General features: G+C 42.2%; 1 protein-coding gene across 2 annotated transcripts in view; it reads right to left on the bottom strand.

Moving 5' to 3' along the window:
- Positions 1–20,329, bottom strand: part of FAM169B (family with sequence similarity 169 member B) — a 48,541-nt gene that overhangs the window by 11,748 nt on the left and 16,464 nt on the right. For both annotated transcript variants that reach the window (XM_030578964.1, XM_030578963.1), the window contains 4 exons: positions 18,146–18,279; positions 15,548–15,647; positions 9,098–9,183; positions 7,189–7,363 (listed from right to left, as the gene is read on the bottom strand). In XM_030578964.1, the coding sequence (XP_030434824.1) occupies positions 7,189–7,363; positions 9,098–9,183; positions 15,548–15,647; positions 18,146–18,279 (495 nt within the window). The remainder of the gene's footprint in view (positions 1–7,188; positions 7,364–9,097; positions 9,184–15,547; positions 15,648–18,145; positions 18,280–20,329) is intronic.

Genomic DNA, 20,329 nt, shown 5'->3' with positions numbered 1-20,329 from the left:
CACCTCCGCTTCACTCCAAATCTGCCCCTCAATAAGCTCTTCTTATCTGCCCTGACCCTCTCACCTCTCTTCCCTTCAATGTCCCCTCTCCTTTCACTTTTCTTTCCAGGGAGCTCATCCCCTCTTAAATCCACTCCCAAAAAATGGTGGCACTAATATGACGTTTGCTACTTGTGTGTTCTACCTCTTCCCCCAGCTTGTATCTGTCCTGTCTCTAGACTGTAAACCCTTCAAGGCATAGACTGTCTAATACTCTGTGTCTGTATAGTGCCTTGCACAGTGAGGCCCACTCTTGGTTGGTCATTAAGCACTACCATAATAATAACTGCTAAGAAAACCCCTCCTTTAGCTGGGAGACATCTGTGATTTTGGAACAGAAAGTCCTAGGTTCTTGGCCTAATCCTGCACATGGGTGGTTTAACTGGCAATCATGAGGCATGCAGCATCCCCCATTTTTCTCCTCCATTCACAAGGGCAGTCCAAGCACTCAAACATTCCAGAATCCTGTTCAGTGTCTGAAGCACTACAATGGCAGCAGTTTTAGGTGGTTTCAGTTCCCTTTTCCTACTCAAAAGAATAGAGCAGATGGGCACAGCTAAGAAATGTATGACGCACCTATGTGAGCCAAGAACCTGAGCACACCGTCATCTTATTGCTGACTGGCAGCCCACCAGAGATGTTAGACTCTGGCAGTGTTTGTTCTGGGAAGCTGAGGAACTTTTCATCACAAAGTCTACAGCTTCTTCGAGTATCGTAGGATCAGTTTCAGGCCCTTCAACCCTGATATTGTCTCAGAGAGATTCTTGGCATCTCACATTATCTGTCTCTTACAAATCCCTGAAATCAGATTGAGAGACTCATGTGCAGCCATCCTAATGGACAGGAGCTGGCTGATCAATTTCTGCACTCTTAATTTTGTGCCTAAGGAAGACAGACATTTGTAAAGTCTAAGGTTATCATAAATAGACTAATCATGAAGCCACTCTCTCCTTTTAGCCCTGAGCAAATACATGACAAGAAGCCATCACCCATAGACTTTGGGGAGAAGTGAATTTTGCCCTTAGGGTCCTTTCTAATAGTGGAGCAGGTTCCTAATAAGTATTGGTGGCCTTGAGTTGAGGTTCCTGTGCACCCTTTTTTCATTGTTCAGCCATATAAAAGCCTGAGTCTTGGGGTGAGGGAAGAGACAAAGGAAATTAGGGCATTGGCAGGGGAGATGGAAGCATTTATGCAGTCTGCCCTTTCAAAGCCTTTGATCTGTTTGGTTAGGTCATGAGTGCCAAATGACCAACTTATGAGCCAGCACAATGGTAAACAGCAATTACCAGGGCAGGAAAGCAGACAGCCATTAGCATTCCCAAACATCCACAAACCAGGAAAAACCCAACCCTGTCCCCACATCTAAAGGGCCCAAACAAAACAAGGTTGTGCATACTGACTGCATCCCTGCTGAACAAGTTGGCTTTGCACACACAAGTTCAGACAGGCCTTCTGCAGTGTCCATGCTTGTGTAAAGGGTGGGGAATATTTCTGCTGAACAGAACCCAATGTCAACCCATTGTGCGATGTGAAAAGGGGAGCAAAGGTTCTGGCTTCAATAAAATTAAATGAACACATGTCTTGGCTGGTATGTGTTCATTTTATTTTATTAAAGCCAGAACCTTCAAACTCATTCAAATATGCACATTAAAAATATTATTGCTAGAAAAGAGTGGGGAAGGGGAACAATTATCCAAAAACAAACTTTTTGCTAGGCGTCAAGCAGGTTAACTTTCTGTTCTAATCTAATTTTTTGTACAGCAAATGTATGTGATCAATGGAAAATACATATATAGTAGCGCTGTAGGGATCTAATTCAAGGGGGAAATATTTAAAAAACCAAGTCTACAGAGGCTTGTGTGAAAAAGTCTGAAATGGACTTCATCCCACCATGTGGGCAAGCACTTCTGGTGTCTGATTCAAATTAAATAAAGCCTATCATCCCTTTTGAAGCACTTCAGTCAAATTACTACTAAGCGCTTTTACTATTTTTACAATATTAACTAATCAGTCCTCATAACATTGTCAGTACCTACATCTCCCATTTTATCTGTTTATCTATTGTCAGTGGTTCCCAAAATGTGGTTCACAGAGCTCTTGCTGGGGTTCTGTGGGGAGCCAGTGGGAAATACTGCTGGTTTGACTCCACGTTTCACAGCTCTCTCTCTCTCACCCCCAGTATATGTTTTTTTACAATTGGTTTGATGGCTGAATTGCTAAGCTGCCCACCTCAAGCCTCATACCATGGAGATCCCAGAGGAGGAGAAAGATACTTAAGATTATCCGCTCTTCAGTACAGTGACCATCTTTTTGTTCTGTACTTAGCACAATTGTTACCACAATACAAATACTAAACAACGCCAACAAAAGCTAAAAGAACTTCTCTACTTGTAGTTAACCCAAAGACTAAAACACTTTTTGTGTTTTTCTGCATCAACTGTTCTTTGCATTATATAATAATAAAATATTATCCAGCTCATTAGTAGATCTGAAAACACCTTACAAACAAAGTCAGCAGCATTATTCCCATTTTACATATGGGGAAACTGAGGCACAGAGCAGTGCTGTGACTTACCCAAAGTCACAGAGCACATCAGCGGCAGAGCTGGGAATAGAATCCAGGTCTCCTGAGTCTAGTCCAGTGTTCTGTCCACCAGGGGCGGCTCCAGGCCCCAGCACGCCAAGCACATGCTTGGGGTGGCATGCTGTGGGGGACGCTCTGCCAGTCGCCGGGAGGGCGGCAGGCGGCTCCGGTGGACCTCCCGCAGGCGTGCCTGCGGAGGGTCCGCTGGTCCCGCAGCTTCAGTGGAGCATCCGCAGGCACGCCTGCGGGAGGTCCACCGGAGCCATGGGACCAGCAGACCCTCCTCAGGCACGTCTGCTGGAGGTCCACCGGAGCCGCAGGACTGGCGACTGGCAGAGCGTGCTTGGAGTGGCGAAATGGCTAGAGCCGCCCCTGCAGTCCACTAAGCCATACTGCCTCCTCATGAATCTTTTATGCTCTTCCAATTATTTTACGCTCAAGTGAAGGCAGTAAGCTCCATCTGTAACAGTTACGAAATCTAAGCAAACTGAAAACATTTCATAGAATTCTATGGGTCAAGTATTATCGTCATTAATCCATTTAAAAAGCAGGTTTTTAACAAGTGTAGAGCATACCATGAAAATCCCGGAAGAAAAATGACAAAGAAACAAACCGCTCTGGTTCTCATCACCAAAGTGGCTCTATGGGAAGATATTTGTTTGGTCTCCTGCAAAATATTCCGTTATGGTTGCCATCTGCAAAATAGGGCATGCAGACTAAAGCACGGCAGTTTCAGTGGCAGAATTTAGAGAACAGGAAATGATGTTCTTTTCTATTTTTTAAGTATGGTTTGAACTCCTTAACTGCTGCTATGGAGAGCAGAGTTTGGAAGTCACTGACATAAACCAAATTGGAGGCATTTGTGCTGGTGTAACGCCAACAGACCCTGGTCGTTGTCGGCTGCAGGATCGAACCGGGACCTCTGGCTCTGGAGCCTAGTGCATGAGCTAAAAGCCAATTTGCTCTTAACTAAGGCTGTAAAGCAGACTCATTTAACTCTCTCTAAGTGGTCTCAGTGCCACTAGATGGGACACAACACCACACCAACAACGGCACACAACAAAGTCTCTCATCAACATACGTTAATGCCTTATTTCATGTCCCATCAATCGCCACAATACCAGTGATAAATGCCACATGCCGTATAGGTTAGGTTGGTGAGCTGTACAGTTGTGAATAAAATAACTCTAATGCTCATAAAAGATGATAGGCTCAAGGTCTTGGAAAATGAAGTCTTGTGTTTATCCATTCAACAGGTGCAGCATGGTCAGTATCAGCAGACATTTCCTCACATTGCCTTGCCAATATGTCTCAAACTTGACCTGAAGGAATTGTCTCTAGGAGCAACATAGGTGTTCAGTCCCCCTTCCCTTTCTCATGAGGCTATCAAAAGAGATCCCAATAAGTGCTAGCTGTGATGTGCATGTATCTTTATTACGAACAGGACTATCACCAAAATCAGGCCACCTAGGAGCTGGTGAATGGGAACAACTTTCAGACATCTCCAGCCTGAGCTAAACTTGAATCAGTGACTTCCATGTGAAAATCTGACTTGGACAAAGACACGATGTAAGTCTGCAGCAAAGACAGGAAGAGACTCCTTCCATCCATCTATCTAGCCACCCAGACCTGTGCTTTTAACTGTCCATCCCCTACAAACATAGTTCTGCCTTATTTAGCTCCACTGAACCATGGTTTCTGATCTTGTCATATTGTAGCTAATGGAAAGTTCACAGAAGAGACACAGAGAGAGATGAGTACAGAATGAGCAGTCGAGTCTAAATTACTTAGCGGAGGGCGAAGACCAGTGGATAATTTGTTGTAGAGAGTGGAAATGCAGTTGGGATCACCTGGCAGGGCTGTGAAACAAGTTGCCAATTCTTCATGGGGCCAGGAGCTACGGAAGGTGATCTGGCAATATGGAATTTCTTACACAGAGAAAACTTGATATGTCATGTACACTGCTCAGGGCAGCAACAGAAGAAACTCGCACCCCATGTAAATAGTATTAAAAAGGAATTCAAACTTTTTGAGGAATATCACTTCCAAAGAAGCAGGCAGAACTAGCTGAACGTTTTTGGGCTTCATAAATCCAGAGTCCCTTCCTAGGTGGTTTATTGTAAGAGACAGAGTATCAGATCAACAGGAGCATGTTTAGTATGACACAACTACAGAACCTCAGAGAGCGAGATTGCACAATGCACACAGCAAGTGAGCTTTACGTGATGAGCAAAGAGGGAAGTGAACAATCACAGCTTCAAGCTTCCCCAGAAGAGCTTGGAAAACGATTAGTAATTATGACATGGACCAAATACAAACAAATGCTGCTGCCAAAGACAAAAACACTGGCAACAAGATCCAGATTCTGACAAGTCTGGACTTTAAGCATTTGCATTTAATGCGAACCAAAATGTGACTCCCAGTTTACCCGGAAACAGATTCAGTTGTCTGATATTCCACCCACAACAGACTACGCTGAAAACTTATTTTACTGAAGCCTGAATCATTACAAACCAAATGTCTCTCTCCAAAAGCTTTGCTCCAAAATATTTATGGACTTAAAAGGAAACGTACAGTTGTAACTGAAGTGTTTGCAAATTATAAAACAGCTCAACACAGTGTATTCATAGACATATCCAGGGGTCCTTAATCATCGCCTGAGATGTGATTCTCCACTAATAGCATACAGAAGAGCCAACTATACCTCAGAGTGGGGAGGGAGGGCAGAACTTCTCCCAGTGCTTCATCCCTTAGAAGGGCTACCAGGAGAGGGCAACTTTAATCTATTGTCTGGAATCCACAGCAAGCCTGATGCCGCATTCCCCACCCCGACCCTGAGCCTTCGCCTCCCAGTTTTGGGACCGTGCTGATTGATGGCCTTGAAGCAATCCAATTCACCTCCAGAAAGAGGTTCCATCACCAATATCTCTGTACCTATTTTGCAACTTCATCTGAGCACCAAAGCCCAGTTTTAGTGTCGGTGCACTTTAACTTGGGACCAGTAACTGACCCAGAGACACATTCCACTGCAAATGTGGAGTCATTCCAGTGAGACGTTCCCCACACTGTTCTCTTCTGGCACCAATTTAGCCTCTGTTGTGGCTTACCGAGGTACAAATATCCACAGTGTAGATATCTTGAAATCAATGCAATGGGTTTGGACTTATACCAGACTTATCAGTTCATAGATTTTTTTCAGCCCAAAAAGGACTGTCTGATCTCACCTAACATCCTGTCTGCCAGAGGCAATTAAATTTCACCCAGTTACTGAGCCTAATAACTTGTGTTTGACTAAAGACTATCTTCCGGAGAGGCATCCAGTCTTGCTCTGAAGACATTCAGAGATATAGAATCCACCACTTCCCTTGGTACTTTGTTCCAATGGTTTAAAATCTGTACCTAATATGAATTTGTTTAGCTTTAACTTCCAGATATTGTTTTTTGTTATACCTCTCTCACCTAGATTAAAGAGCCCTTTAACCATTACTACCCAAGCATTTTCTCCCCGTGAAGGTACTTCTAACCTGTGATCAAGTCCCATCATGATCTTCTTTTTGTTAAACTAAACAGAGCTTTTAAGTTTCTCACTGTATGGCATTTTTTGCTGCCCTTGACTCATTTTTGTGGTTCTTTTCCCCATCCATCACAAGGGAGCAAGAGAGATTTAGGTTAAATATCAGGGAAAATGTTCTAACTATCAGGGTAGTTACGCTCTGGAACAGACTTGCAAGAGAGGTTATGGAATCCCCATCATTGCAGGTTAAGAACAGGTTAGACTAACACCTGTCAGCCATAATCTAGGTTTACTTGGCCCTACCTCAGAGCAGGGGGCTGGACTTGATGACTTCTTGAAGTCCCTTCCAACCCTACTTTTCTCTGATTCTGTTTTCAACTTCTTTTTTAGAAAATGAACACCAGAACTGGCTAACGTATTCTGACCTCCCTACTTTGGGTCTCCATCTCCTCAGGGAGGCTCTTACAGGCAGCAGCCTCTTTCAGCACTGTAGCAGGGTGAAGCCCCTTAGGGACTTGGAGGCCTGAGGTTAGCCAACCCTGATTATTAAATAGGCACACCTGGGTTGGATCAGGTAACTCCCCATAAAAGGCAGCAGGTGGCTTCAGTGAAAGGAGCAGCTCAGGAGATCACAGGAAGTAAGAAAGGCTGCTGCAGCAGAAATGACCCTGATACAAAGAGGTTTGGCAACCAAAGCCAGAAACCTGAGGCTCCAGCCAGATAGGCTTGGGTGTGGTCTGCCAAAGCAGGAAAGCCAGGAAGGAGGATGAATTGGAGACTGCTGGAATTTGAAGGGGTGCAACTTTCCAAACAATCCAGATCATTCAGTGTAACCTAGAATATAATTTGGTCCCATTGTGTTTTAATGGAAGTAATATGAATGGCTTTCAAATTCTATGAGGGTTAGTTTCTCTGATTCATTCTCTACAATGGTATGCACGTGATTTCTATCTAAAAATGTAAATGGAAGCATAGGATTATTTACATTGGGAGGGAACTACATTTTTGGCAATATAGAACTGATGGGAAGATTTCTCTGAAATGACCTTACCTTTTATTTTGACTGTGTAAAAGGCAACAGCATCTCCATTCCTCCAGAATATTTTGGCAGACTCCTTGGCGGAATGAGATACAAAGAATGTATCATTAGCTGAACTCCTTTCTAACATTCCAAAAATAATGGAGTTGAGAACAAAGAGGACAATCCTTTCTCCAGATGTTTGGACCTTACAGAAAAAATAAACAGACAAAAGAAAAATGAAGAGACTTCAGAGATTTTGCCTTCAAAAGAAAGTTTTGTTTTTGTTTTTTTGTTTTGTTTTTTAAGAGGGTGGTGAATGTGTCCCACTAATTTGGGGTAAAAATGCCTCGTAAACCAGTTCAAATCACAGAAAGGTAGGGCTCAAAGGGACATCAAGAAGTCATCAAGTCCAGCCCCCTGTTGAGGCAAGATCAAGTAAATCAGTCCAACCAGTTCTTAAAAACCTCCAACGATGAGGATTCCACAACCTCACTTGGAAACTTATTCCATAGCTTAATTATCCTTATAGTAGAGTTCTCCTAATAGCTAACCTAACACTCCCTTGCTTAAGATGAAATCCATTACTTCTTGTTCCACCTTCAGTGGCCATGGAGAATAACTGATCACCATCCCTCTTCACAACAGCCCTTAATGTATCTGAAGACTGTTATTAGGTTCCCCCACTCAGTTTTCCTTTCCCGAGACTAAAGATGGTATAAGAGAAATAATAATTGCCCTTAGATATCACCCTCCATTTATAAAGCTTGCCAATGCACCTGCGGAGTACACTTTCACAGATGGGGAAAATGAGGCACAGGGAGGTGACATGATTTGCCCATGGTCACAGTGAACCAGTGGCTTAGCTGGATATAGAACTGGAGCATCCTGGACTATCCACACTCAAAAGTGTACTAAAAGGAGAATACCTATGCCACCCTGTCTCTATTGAACGAAATGTGTGGGTATTGCATGTCACAGTAAACAACATATACCTGAGACAAAATTACCCAAACATGTTAAAAGGGATCAAGGAGCCAAAATACATTTTTCATGCTCCACTGCTACAGAAGAAGCTTAAGAAACAGCTGCATAGAGCCAGTGCTGCTGTCCAAAAGCCTACCTGCAGACTGGGGGATAGGTTTACTCCCCAAACCTCCCCCCTTAGTTCCCTATGCAAAACCTGTTAAATCGGGCTGCCTCTGGGGAGGGCTGAATTAAACCCTGCATGACCGAAAATGTCACAGAATCAGGGAAAGAATGCACAGGAAAGGAGCCAGGAAGCACCCATCTGGGAGATGGAGGGTGGGTGGGAAACATGAATAAAGAAAGACAATCCTGATCAGAAATCCTACATACACTAAGCAACTGACTTCTTCGCAGTTGTGACTAGATTAAATTAAAAGTCAGTAATATCTCTCCATCTATTCTCCCAAAACAAGATTGTTGCATCAGACCAAGGGTATTTATTTGCAGAGAGAATAAAATAAAACATTCACCATTAAATAAAAACAGCTCAATAAATTAAATGCAATCTAAAAAACATATAAGGCAGAAACCTTTACAAATGGCCAGATAAGACACTGTGCCAAAGGGTAAGAAGACTGATCTTCACAACAGATGGTCAATCAAGCAGCACTACTGTGTAGGGTTATTGTTAATGCAATAATTCAGTTTATCTGATTGCTTCTTTACCTGCTAAAGGGGGCAACCTCAAAAATAATGGAGAGAGAGAGAGAGAGAATGACCAACAGATGAATCATGAGTAGGACATGGAAAATTAATATTTATTCAGGAAGCGGGGGTGGCACTGTGTAGTAGGGAGACCAGAACCATGCCAGAATAATATACAGTATAAAGCACAAAAGACAAATCCAAACACACAGAGCAATATATGGTCACCACAGCTGGAACGCTTCACAATAAAGGCAATTGTCTGTACCTGCATAAGCCCTTCTCTAGAGGAATCGGCAGTCTTCACTATATCTTCAATGGGCCACCAGGACTGGTTAAGGTAGATTGCCAAAACTAAAAGAAGAAACAGGGACACATTAACTCATAATAGCTGCTGCAAAGACCGCTGTCAAGCAAATTCACTGATAAGAGTAAAAGGAAGATCAACATCTGGAAAGCTGGTTGCCCCAAGTTAGCTACCTACATAAAAGTGTCCTGATTTTTCAGCAGGAAACCGAACACGGGTTTCAAGTCTAGGCTAGCGCCCGAACCACTAGATCATTGTTAAGGCTGCGAGTTTGTCATGGAAATAACGGAAGTCAGGGATTCTGCGAGTTTCCATGACCTCTATGACTTCTGCAGCAGCCGGCGCGCCTGGCTCAAGGCAGTGCGCCAGTCACACTGGCCATTGCTGGGGCAGTCTCTGGCACCCTCTGCCCTCCCCCCACCCTCAGCAGCAAAGTTTGGGTGTGGGAGGGGGCAGAGGACTACGGCACCGGGTGGGGTGAGGCAGACTCTGGGTGGCACTTACTTCGGGGACTCCCCACAAATGGCAAAATCCCCCTTGCTCAGCTGCTAGGCAGAGGCATGGCCAGGCAGCTCTGCACGCTATCTCTGCCCTGGACACCGCCCCTGCAGCTCCCATTGGCTGGGAACCACAGCCAATGGGAGCTGCAGGGGCGGTGTCTGCAAGCAGCAGCAGCATTCAGAGTTGCCTGACCACACCTCAGCCAGGGATGGAACTGAGCAAGGGGGCATGTCGCCACTTCCGGGGAGCCCCCAAGGTAAGCACTGCCCAGAGCCTGCCTCACCCCATCCAGCGCCTCAATCCTCTGCCCCCTCCCCATACCCAAACTGAGTTGTCTGCTGCTGCTAGGGGTGGGGGGGGGGAAGTGCACAGCCAGGTAAGGAGCGTGCTGGCCCTGCCAACCCTGCCCCCCCAGTGGGGGTCCCAGGCCACGCACCACCACCCATGCACCCCCAGGACCTGGGCTGCCCTCCTCCAGCAACTGCGGGGCCCTCAGGCAGCCCTGCCCCCAAATTTTAGTCACAGGTATTAAGTAAAAGTCATGGACAGGTCATGGGGCCATGAATTTTTGTTTACTGCCCATGATCTGTCCATGACTTTTAACTAAAAATACCCGTGACTAAAACGTAGCCTTAATCATCGTGTCCCTCTCTAAACCATCTTACCAGGGACAAGCACCAGGGAATGAAGAGCCGTCCACCTAACCAAGGACAAATTTACAGACAAGCAAGTGAAAAGGCTTTAATCGGAATGTCATCATTTACCTGTTTTAGCCCCAGGTTAGACAAATGTTTCTAATGTGCATAGGTTAGTTTCTCTTTTCTCCTTCAAGCTTTACTAGCTCCCAGTGGGCTTTGAGTCCAGGGTTATTGCTTAGTTAACTTATATTTTGAATAAATTATTAAGGTACATGCCAAAACGTGTTACACTTCGTGCCTTGAGTTTAACAAGAAAGGACCAACTGCAGCTGCCTGTGTATACCACCAGATCCAATTAATTAAATATTATGCACTTACGGGCATAGGGGTTTCAAACACTTTCTGTGATGGATTCAATCTGTTCCCTCAATCCCTTTACCCCACTTTCCAGTGCAAGCGGGACTGCTCCATTACATATCCATGAAACATGCAACTACCAAAGAAAGCAGAGTCAGACAAAGGGATATCTTGGGCCAAACATTGACTCCCTTGGCAGCTGCATGAGGTTAACCCCAAAAGGGATTTGGCATGAAACCTACACTCCCACCATTACCCAACACACACACACACTAAACACAGAGTGTGATGATCAGAAAAGTTTGAAAAAACATGCTGAAAATAGGGAGGTGCATAAACACATTGCGAGGAACTGCTTGACTTTTATGGAACATTTACTGTGCTATTCAATAATTTAAGGAATTGGGGGGGGGTGGATATACTAGTTGACATAGCAACTGTCACATCGTATTACTTGGGCTACTTCATCTACAGAGATGCCTTCCTTAGAGAAAAACACTTCCCCAAATTCCATGTGAATGTATGTACTTTCATCCAGTTCACAGTTTAACCTATGGATGTTTCCTCATACTCTCATTCTCATCTTGTAAACAATTGTGTGTTTTGAACACAAGTAAGTTTCAGAAGATCGAGTTCTCCTTGATCTCATCCTTTCCATGTTTTATCATTCTCCCCAAAACTGACATTTGATGAGTAGAGGATAAAAGGGATGATCAGCCATTCCACTACTGGATATATAGTTCATGGAAAATGGAGAGTATGTGAAATATCAGACCCTCTGGCATTTTTTCCTTTTGTTGCTGTTCTAGATATTCAGCAGCATTGTGCTTAAAAACCTCGAACTGAACGGGGCCTAAAAAAATCTGTGACTGTGATTGTGCAATCTCTTCTATTGACTGGCAAAGAGAAGAATTTTTCCCCAAGCACAGGACTGCATTTAATTTTCACTTCCTACTGTACAGTGGCCAAATGTTGCTACATTCATATACAAGTCTTTCCATTTTATTTCTTTGAATCAGATGCCCAATCAGCACCCAAATACAGAGAAGAGCGAAAAAATTCAAGCAACATCCAGCATGGGGTTTCTTTTTCTCCACTCTTCCCCTGAATCTGACCTTAAACATACATTTTGAGACCCCAGGGAAGCATGGGATCCAATCTAATTTTAAGCCAACACTGCATTTTTTTTTAAAGGAGGTATACAGTATTTGCACTGTTTCTTACCATATCCAAGCTAGACATTCCACAGTTCTTGCAGTTACTATTCTATTTATTCCTGGAAATATTTTGGTGTTTTATGGTGTGCACAGGACTTCAAGATACCTGCCATTCATTTTGCCTCCGCTCTCAGTAAGCTGAGTCTAACAGTATTTCCTTACCTCACAGGGGTGCTCTCAGAGTAAATATATTAAAGATAAGGAGTTGCTGAGATACTAGTAATGGGAACCAAATAAGTATCAGCAATAGATTTCCTGCAGCCAGATTCTGTTTTCCCACTACAATTAATTTTTTTCCCAGTGATTTGCTGTGACTATCCTATGATAAATGTTCTGTGGCATCTAGCAGTTACTAGAAATCATGCTCACTGAAAAATATTTCAAGCAGGGACAGCACATTCAGTATTTAGAATGTTAATTTAGGGCTGTAAAGATATTATTAATCACCCCATACTATGTTCTAGTAGCCCTTGCAACACAATTTACATTCTCATATAAATGCTCATGGTAACACACAGCCCATTATAAACAAACATACATCTCCAACCCAAATAAAGACAGAGTGACTTCTGTGAAAGAGCAACCAAAATATTTCTCTCCACTGCATACCATCCACTTCAGATCTTGTTTAGACATAAAGACTGGAATCTATATCCCTGCACCCTATCACATATCATTACCATACTGTAATAATATTAAAGAATAAGGGGAACTTCAGAATGATGTCAAATGTATGGTATTTAGCAAAGCTGACTGTGAAGTAACTATTTAGGCTGAATGTTACAAAAAAGGCATGGCTCATTCAAATCAAACCACTCATATGGTGAATATAAAATACAATAATGAAATAAGCACCAAACTTCACATTTATGAAAACACCAATTTACATAAAACGGACATACTTAAAACATGTAGAGTTACGGGGGGCATTTTATACCCGGAGAAATCAAAAGCTGACAAAAATAATCTGCTACCTAGAAAAGCATTTGAAAAATAACAGTTAAAATGCTTCTGTATACAAGAAAGGATCTACGGGGTGACTTCACAGAGCTTATGAATATGTATTATTGTGCATTTCTTATAGAGAAAAAAATTAAGTTTGGTATAAATAGGAAACATTTTTAAAATACATGGAGTTTTGCCATGTCTTATCAGTACATAAACCACCGAGAGAGAATGTCAAGTCCTATTAAATGTATAATTAAAGGTTACTACTAAAAAACAGATTATGTACCCTTACTTAAATGAGCAATCTTGTTGATCCCAGTGGAACTACAGGATCAGACCCAAGGTTTGCAAGAATTTTTTAGAATCATCTCCCACACATGAGATTTAAAGTCCTCCTGCTGCTTACTACACAGAGAAGTCCCTATTCTGCTAAGTTTAAGCATCTATTGTAGATAACTATTAGGAAGTTTAGTCTCCAGAACTCATGTGTTTGACGTGGTGATAGACCTTGTTTCTTTGTGTACACAGATCTCATTAATTCATAATGTTTCTATTACTACTTGACTAAGTTGCTAAATATTCATGGTATATGCACTCTATTTCTTCCACCTGTATATAGTCAGTGATTCTTCATGATCCCTTTTTGGATATCGTTAGGCATTATTATACCTATGCATCCCCCTTCTTGAACAAACCAATCTGCCTCATCATTGCTCTCAGTTACTCCCATTTGAAGTGAAACTTATAAGAGATGCACAATGGCAATTACACTCAGAATTAGGCCTGCAGTAGGTAGAGTTCTTTTTTCCTAAATGGTATCAGTGCTGATATTCCATTCATGCGAATGTTAATATTGATGTGTAAACCACTGTCAGGAAAGGCTCTGTAGCTTTAAAGGAACCATAAAGTTCTTTGGCTGTGTGTGTGTGCCAGGTAGTTTCTCTCTTTCTGCTGAATTCCAGCCAGTGAGTAAATTATCAGTCCAGCATGGGAGAGCACATGGAATGGGAGGTTGTTCTGAAGTACAATATAAAACCAGTCGCAGGTGAGTTTAATCTACTTTTTGTTCATGTGAGAAGACTTCCAGCTTCCAGTTGTTTAGCTGTGAATGGGTCTGAGTTAGCCAACTGAACCAGCGTGTGATTATAGAGCACAGTATAAAGTTCACATTTTAACATAGCATAGGACAGTTATCTGACACATTAAGGACTGGACCCTGAACACTAGCTTGCCTTGTCTTTGTTTCTAATATTTCTTATAACAATAATATTGGCTGCAAATCTTTTCTACTGAAAATGTATAGCTTATACCTTCAGAAATAAAATACTCAAGAGGCACTTTGAATTGCAGTGGTGTTTTTAGCTTACTGCTGTATTGTGGAGAAGAGGGACTAAGAGAGAGAGTCAAAAGCACCGATTGTAGAGTGGCGTGAGTTCCAAACAGAGTTTGGAGTGAGCAAAAGACACCTTGGTTTAACATTTTCTGACTTCCTGGTACATATACCCTTACACATATATATTAAAGAAGGGTTAAATAAAAGTTTGCCTCCCCAGATAGGACTTGAACTCTTGTGGATCTTAGACAGTTGGGACAAGCTTATTCAACGGGGAGACTGTTTAATACATTGGCCTGGTGTACGTGATAGTTTCTTTCTAGTAGCTTCTCCCAAGACTATATAACCTCCTGTTTTCCAGCCGCTCAAAGAGCTCTCTTTTAGTTCAAGCAGCAGAAGCCTGTGCTTTTGGTGCTAAATTACTTGGATTCAATCCCTGCTGAAGACTATGGCATCATAGCTTGCTATTTATTTTCAGTGTTGTAAGTTCCAGACAGGGTTATGGCCACACAGTCTATTGACTCATGGAGTTAAACAGAAAGAAACCAGGATGAGTGTAGGAACACACACACTGTGTAAAGCAGTAACCCTTGATGGGTGGACAAAAAAACTAAGATGTAATCATAACCCAAATCTCTAGGACCTGGTGATAACCCAGCCAATGACTTGTGGAGTAGAAATGCCAGTAAGCACACACCCATTTCTAGGAATAATAACTGCAATGATGTGTCCATTTAAGGTCACCATATGGCTGTAACAAGAAAAACTCCAGCATTACTAGTAGTAAGTAGTGCATAAACTGGCACAGAGTTTAAAGCAGACTGCTGGAGATCTGCCAATAAAATTAGTTTAATTCAGTTCCTGACTGCATGTCTGGATTTACCTCTCACAAGGCAGTCCAGAAATATGGGCCAATTAAACCTAGAACTGAGGAGGTGGCTACCAGAAAGGAAAAATACAAAATACAGGAATGTTAGTAAGCTACAATCTATCATAACATATCAGAATTTTTTGCACTTCTATATGTCCTATCTTTCAAGAATCTCAAAGCTCAAACCAAACATTAATTAAGTTTCACAACATCCCTGTGAAATAGAAATGATTATCCCCATTGTACAAATGCAGAGGGAGAGGAAGAGAGATTTACCCAAGGCTAGTCTTCTAGTCAGCAGCTGAACTGGGAACAGAAACCAGAGACTTGACTGCCAATCTCCCATTCTAGCCGTTAGGTTGCCTGCACAGATTGCCTTTTAAAACATTTTCTTTACGTATTAGCTACATCTACTTCATGTTCAAAACACGGTATGGAGTTAAAGTACTGTTGTTCTAGAAATTTGCTTACATCCACTGGGCATCATTTAAGTAAGACAAAAAGTATAATCATTCAATTTTCAAGATATATTGACACAAACTTCACCTCTTTCTTTAGCCTGTGGATCTGTTAACACCAAAATTTTATATTTTGGGTCTTCTCGGTACACAGGAAGGAAACACACACAGGAATCTTCAAGTTTAACCTAAAAACAGGCATTTAGGTGTTTTAAGCTGTTGAGCTGGCAAAAAAGCATTTGAATTATAAGCAGCACAGTAGGTCTTACTACACATAAGCAAGGTGAACTATTCAAAGTAAAAACTTGCACCTGGAACCAGTGTTCACCAATTCATCAATGTCAGAACACTAGGGACAAGTATATTTGTTTAGCCTCTGAGCTACTTAGGAAATGTAACTCTGAATACTGCACGTGACCTTCCTGAGAAATCTTAGTATCTTCTGTTGATTCGATCTCTTTCTTTGCATGCTGCAAATACATCATTATCATCAGACATCACAGTGGTACCCGTGAACACTGCCTTCAGTAAAAGTCAGGTGCTATTTTTATGTCTAATCCTACTGTTTTGGTTTTGATTTGTGGTTTAATTTAGCACTCATGAAAGTGAGAGACAAACAGCACAAGCAAGAATCTGGCATAGCTGGACCAGCTTTCCCTGCACAGAACTCTGCCAATGCACTTCCACTCTGACCTGCAATAATCCTCTTGAGCAAGGCCGCCAACTATGACATGCTGTACAGTGGTCTGAGTAAATGGAACGACAACAATCTAATATGCATTAAAGAACCACTGGCCCCATCACCTGAGGCAGATTTTAACCTAGGTCTACAAAAGCAAAAGGCTCACGGACTAGTCAGACTAACTAGGGACTAGTCAATCACAGCTATCTTCATCCCTAAATTCTTAGGTGTATATTATCCCAGAGTAGGGGTAATAGAGGTTGTTAGCTCAGATATCTATGGTCTTCTTGAAGGGAGATAAGCTCAGTTTATTTTTTATTTATAAAATATCAGAATTCATTGAAGCTTTTATTACAGTTTATAGGACAGAAAGAAGCAGCTAGAAAATTCTTGTTACTTATGCTCTTTGTTAACTATATTATTCTGCATGTGCAGATCAGACAAGAACAAAATTAAATACAAAATTAAGTCTGAAGTAATATTTAAGGTCTCACTACAAGCCATAAAATCAAGATACTTCAGACTTGAAGCCAAAACGCCATTCTTTAGCTCTAGCTATTGTGGAGACTCAGCATTGCTTAGTGTTCTAAGCCCCCCACTCCCTAACTCAGGGGTGGCCAACCTGTGGCTCCAGAGCCACATGCGGCTCTTCAGAAGTTAACATGCGGCTCCTTGTATAGGCACCAACTCTGGGGCTGGAGCTACAGGCACCAACTTTCCAGTGTGCCAGGGGGTGCTCACTGCTCAACCCCTGGCTCTGCCACAGGCCCTGCCCCCACTCCGCCCCTTCCCGCCCCTTTCCCTGAGCCTGACATGTCCTCTCTCCTCCCTCTCCCCCCACAGAGTCTCCTGCATTCCACAAAACAGCTGATCAGGAGGTGCGGGGAGGAAGAGGGAGGTGCTGATTGGCAGGGCTGTGGGTGGATGGGAGGCTCAGGGTGGGGGAGAAGGTGCTGATGGGGGGCTGCTGACGTATTACTGTGGCTCTTTGGAAATGTACGTTGGTAAATTCTGGCTCCTTCTCAGCTCAGGTTGGCCACTCCTGCCCTAACTGAACACCAGATGGGCTGGTAACACTGCATCCCTGCATGACAGGTTAAGCTAAGGACAGAGTAACAGCCTTTTGTATTTAACCTTACAGATGGTTATGATCTTGGTCCACTAGAGGGCATTAAAAGAATACTGTAAGATGAGTCACCCTTACTTCTCAGACAATATGAAAGTTACTCCACCCACAGGAACTGACTTTTTCTAGAAATTACTACAAAATATTTTCCAAAACTGTTTAGAAGCCACCATATTCCACACAAAACGTTATTTCAGCTAAGTGGCATTGCTTCAGCACTGTGTAATGATATAAACACAGCTGCTCCAACAGAAACTTTCATTGTGTAGAAAGGGGCCCACATAGTGAAAGGTTTCATACAATGATTGAAGTTAGAAATAAAAAAGACCTATCTAGTCATATCCTGCCCATCTCCCAGCCAATGCAGGATTGGTCCCTGCAGCTCTATCACTGAAGAATTTTTATTCAATCTGTCAACCATTTCTGATCAGAGCTTGCATGCAAGAGCACACAGAAAATTTCATTGTGTTTATTGCTGACCCACAACAGAAAGAACAAATCTCTACAACAGTAAGGAAATTCACTATATCATTTAAACTAGCCTGAACTGCAAGAGCTGCAGATTTTGGATCTAGTCCTAGACCACCTCCAAATTCAATTTTGGTTCAATCTCAATATGAAGGCAGGGTCCAGACACAAAATTCAGATTTGGACTTCAAATTTTGGTGGTTTTCAGATCTAGTCTTTTGGTTTACGTTTACCTCTAATCTATGAGAGTACAATATTTACAACCTGAAATTGATTGAATCTGAAACTTTAAATGATTTTTATCCTTGCCACACTAGCTATATTCAAACCGATTCTGGCCACTAGCATTTGAAATTGCCTTTCATCATTATCTAAACCTACTTTCTATTTGGGAAATGTAATTATATTACCTTCTCTCCACCAGGAATGGAAAAAAACTCAGGAGATGATGAAGATCGCTGCAAAAGTTTCTCATAGTAGGCCTCAGCTGCTTCTTGGATAACCTCAGGATTATCTGCTAAAATATCTACTGGATAAAGGTGTCCTATGGATAAAATAATACACAAGGTCATTTCTTTTGTAATGAAAGTAGCTACATACATTGTAAAACCCTGAACCTGCAAAAGGATCTCAGTGGGTGGACCCTTATGCACCCCGATAGCCTTTTGTAGAATCACGGCCTAAAATGGACGAGAGTAAAATTACATCTATCTTCTCATGTTATTTAAGCTTTTTTGCAGAACAGAACCATGGCAGTATCAGTCCACACTCGCTGCCTTTCAGTTCAACAGGGATTTTGTTAAATGTGTGTAGATAATTCAGCCTCCTGCTCAACTTAAAGTGGGAGAGCACAGATCAAAGTGGTTTTCTTAAAAATGTAGCCCCTGATTGTTAATGCTTATCTAAAAATAAAACAGGGGGAAATACCTCCTCAGTGCTTTTGCCATTTTTGGAAGGCCTTTTACAAGTCAATCTGTGTGCTGCGTACAATTACAGCACCATTCTCTCTTTCTGTACAGTCATTTGTACTGGTCATAGTCATGATGATGAATATAATCCAGAGAAAGAGTACTCACAGTGGCATTCCCATAATAATTATTATCTTTTTATGCAATTATGGGCCTTACTGCTGCAGGATATTACTTAAAGATATAAGCTAGTAGTATGCAGTATATATATATATATATATATATAGAATATTAATTTTCACATCATTTTAGATGCCAATTATTACAAGGGATATGAAATTCCACACATCAAGGTGTTAACCTGCTGCCTGCAGAGCATCAGAAAACAATTGCTCCTCTTTATAATACAGTATAATTAACTAGATCCATTGGGCCACTCTTGGAGACTGAATATCCTGTGAGATGGATCAGCAGTTTTATGAAGTCTTCAACTCAAGAGGGCAATATTCCCAATTTAAGGGGCTCAACATTGACTAACTCCATCTGCAACTGCTGTAAACCCAAAATGAATACCAAAACCAGCTCCACCATGAAGCTATGTTTAGGGAAAGTGGATCTTAGCCTTGAATCCCCCCTCTTTTTCACAATGATATGCTCCCACATGGCAGTTCCCATTTAGGAGGATGAAGTGAAATAACAATGACATAGTTAGTAAGGCAGCATACAGTAAGGAATGAGTGGAAGGATTTTTTAGTAATTAGGGTACTAGCCTGAGATTTGGGCAACCTCAGTTCAATTTCCTGCTCTGGCAAAGACTTCCTGTGTGACTTTGGACGAGGCACTCAGGTCTTGTCTACCACCCTTGGGCAAACAGGAGTTTTCATTCACTTGTGGGTTTTTTTTTTCATGAAAATGCCTTGCGACCAATTCCTATTTCAAACTAACTGGTCATTTGTTGTAAATTGGATAACCCACTTTGAAAGTGGGTTAGTTCACTTCAGGATGAGCTAGTACAGAAAAAAGTGTGTGTGGACGCATCTGTCTTTCAGCATAACTTCTGCCTCTGGCAGTCCTCCCACTGCTATCCCACACTACGTTGCTTTGCACCTGGATCTACTTGTCTCTCTGTGTGCCCGCTACTACTCTGGGGTCATGTTTAAATACTGACGTGCAGCTAGGAGCAACCCATTTGCAACTGCACATGCCTGGATTCTTGTACCCTTCTCAGCATTAAAGCAGCCATGTCTCATGCATCCGCATGGACCCATGGATTCCCTGGAGATCTGGAGAGAGATGTTGGTCCAGTACTGCCTGAAGAGCAGCCACCAGAGTGCCAGGCTACACAACATATAGTAAAGCAAATGATGGGAGGGATCACTCCCAAGGTAAATTTCAATGCCGCAACAAAGAAAAGGAGCTTTAGCAGAGTTCTTAATAAAAAAATTTAAAAAAACAAACCTGTGTGGATGCACTGATTCAGAGGAAAGTAGACTGTGTCCGCCCACCTGGCTTTAATTATTTTGGATAAATTAATCTACAAAAGCGTACATGCAAAAACACAGTCCGCAAAAGAACCCCAGTGTAGACAATCATAAGAACAACTATACTAGGTCAGACCAAATATCCATCTAGCCCAGTATCCTGTCTTCCAACAGTTCATTCCTGAGGGAATGAACAGAAAGGCAA

Source organism: Gopherus evgoodei, chromosome 10, assembly GCF_007399415.2.
Source record: "Gopherus evgoodei ecotype Sinaloan lineage chromosome 10, rGopEvg1_v1.p, whole genome shotgun sequence".
Lineage (NCBI taxonomy): Eukaryota > Metazoa > Chordata > Testudines > Testudinidae > Gopherus > Gopherus evgoodei.
Note: the sequence above shows the minus strand (reverse complement) of the source record. Positions and strands in the feature narration are given on the sequence as shown.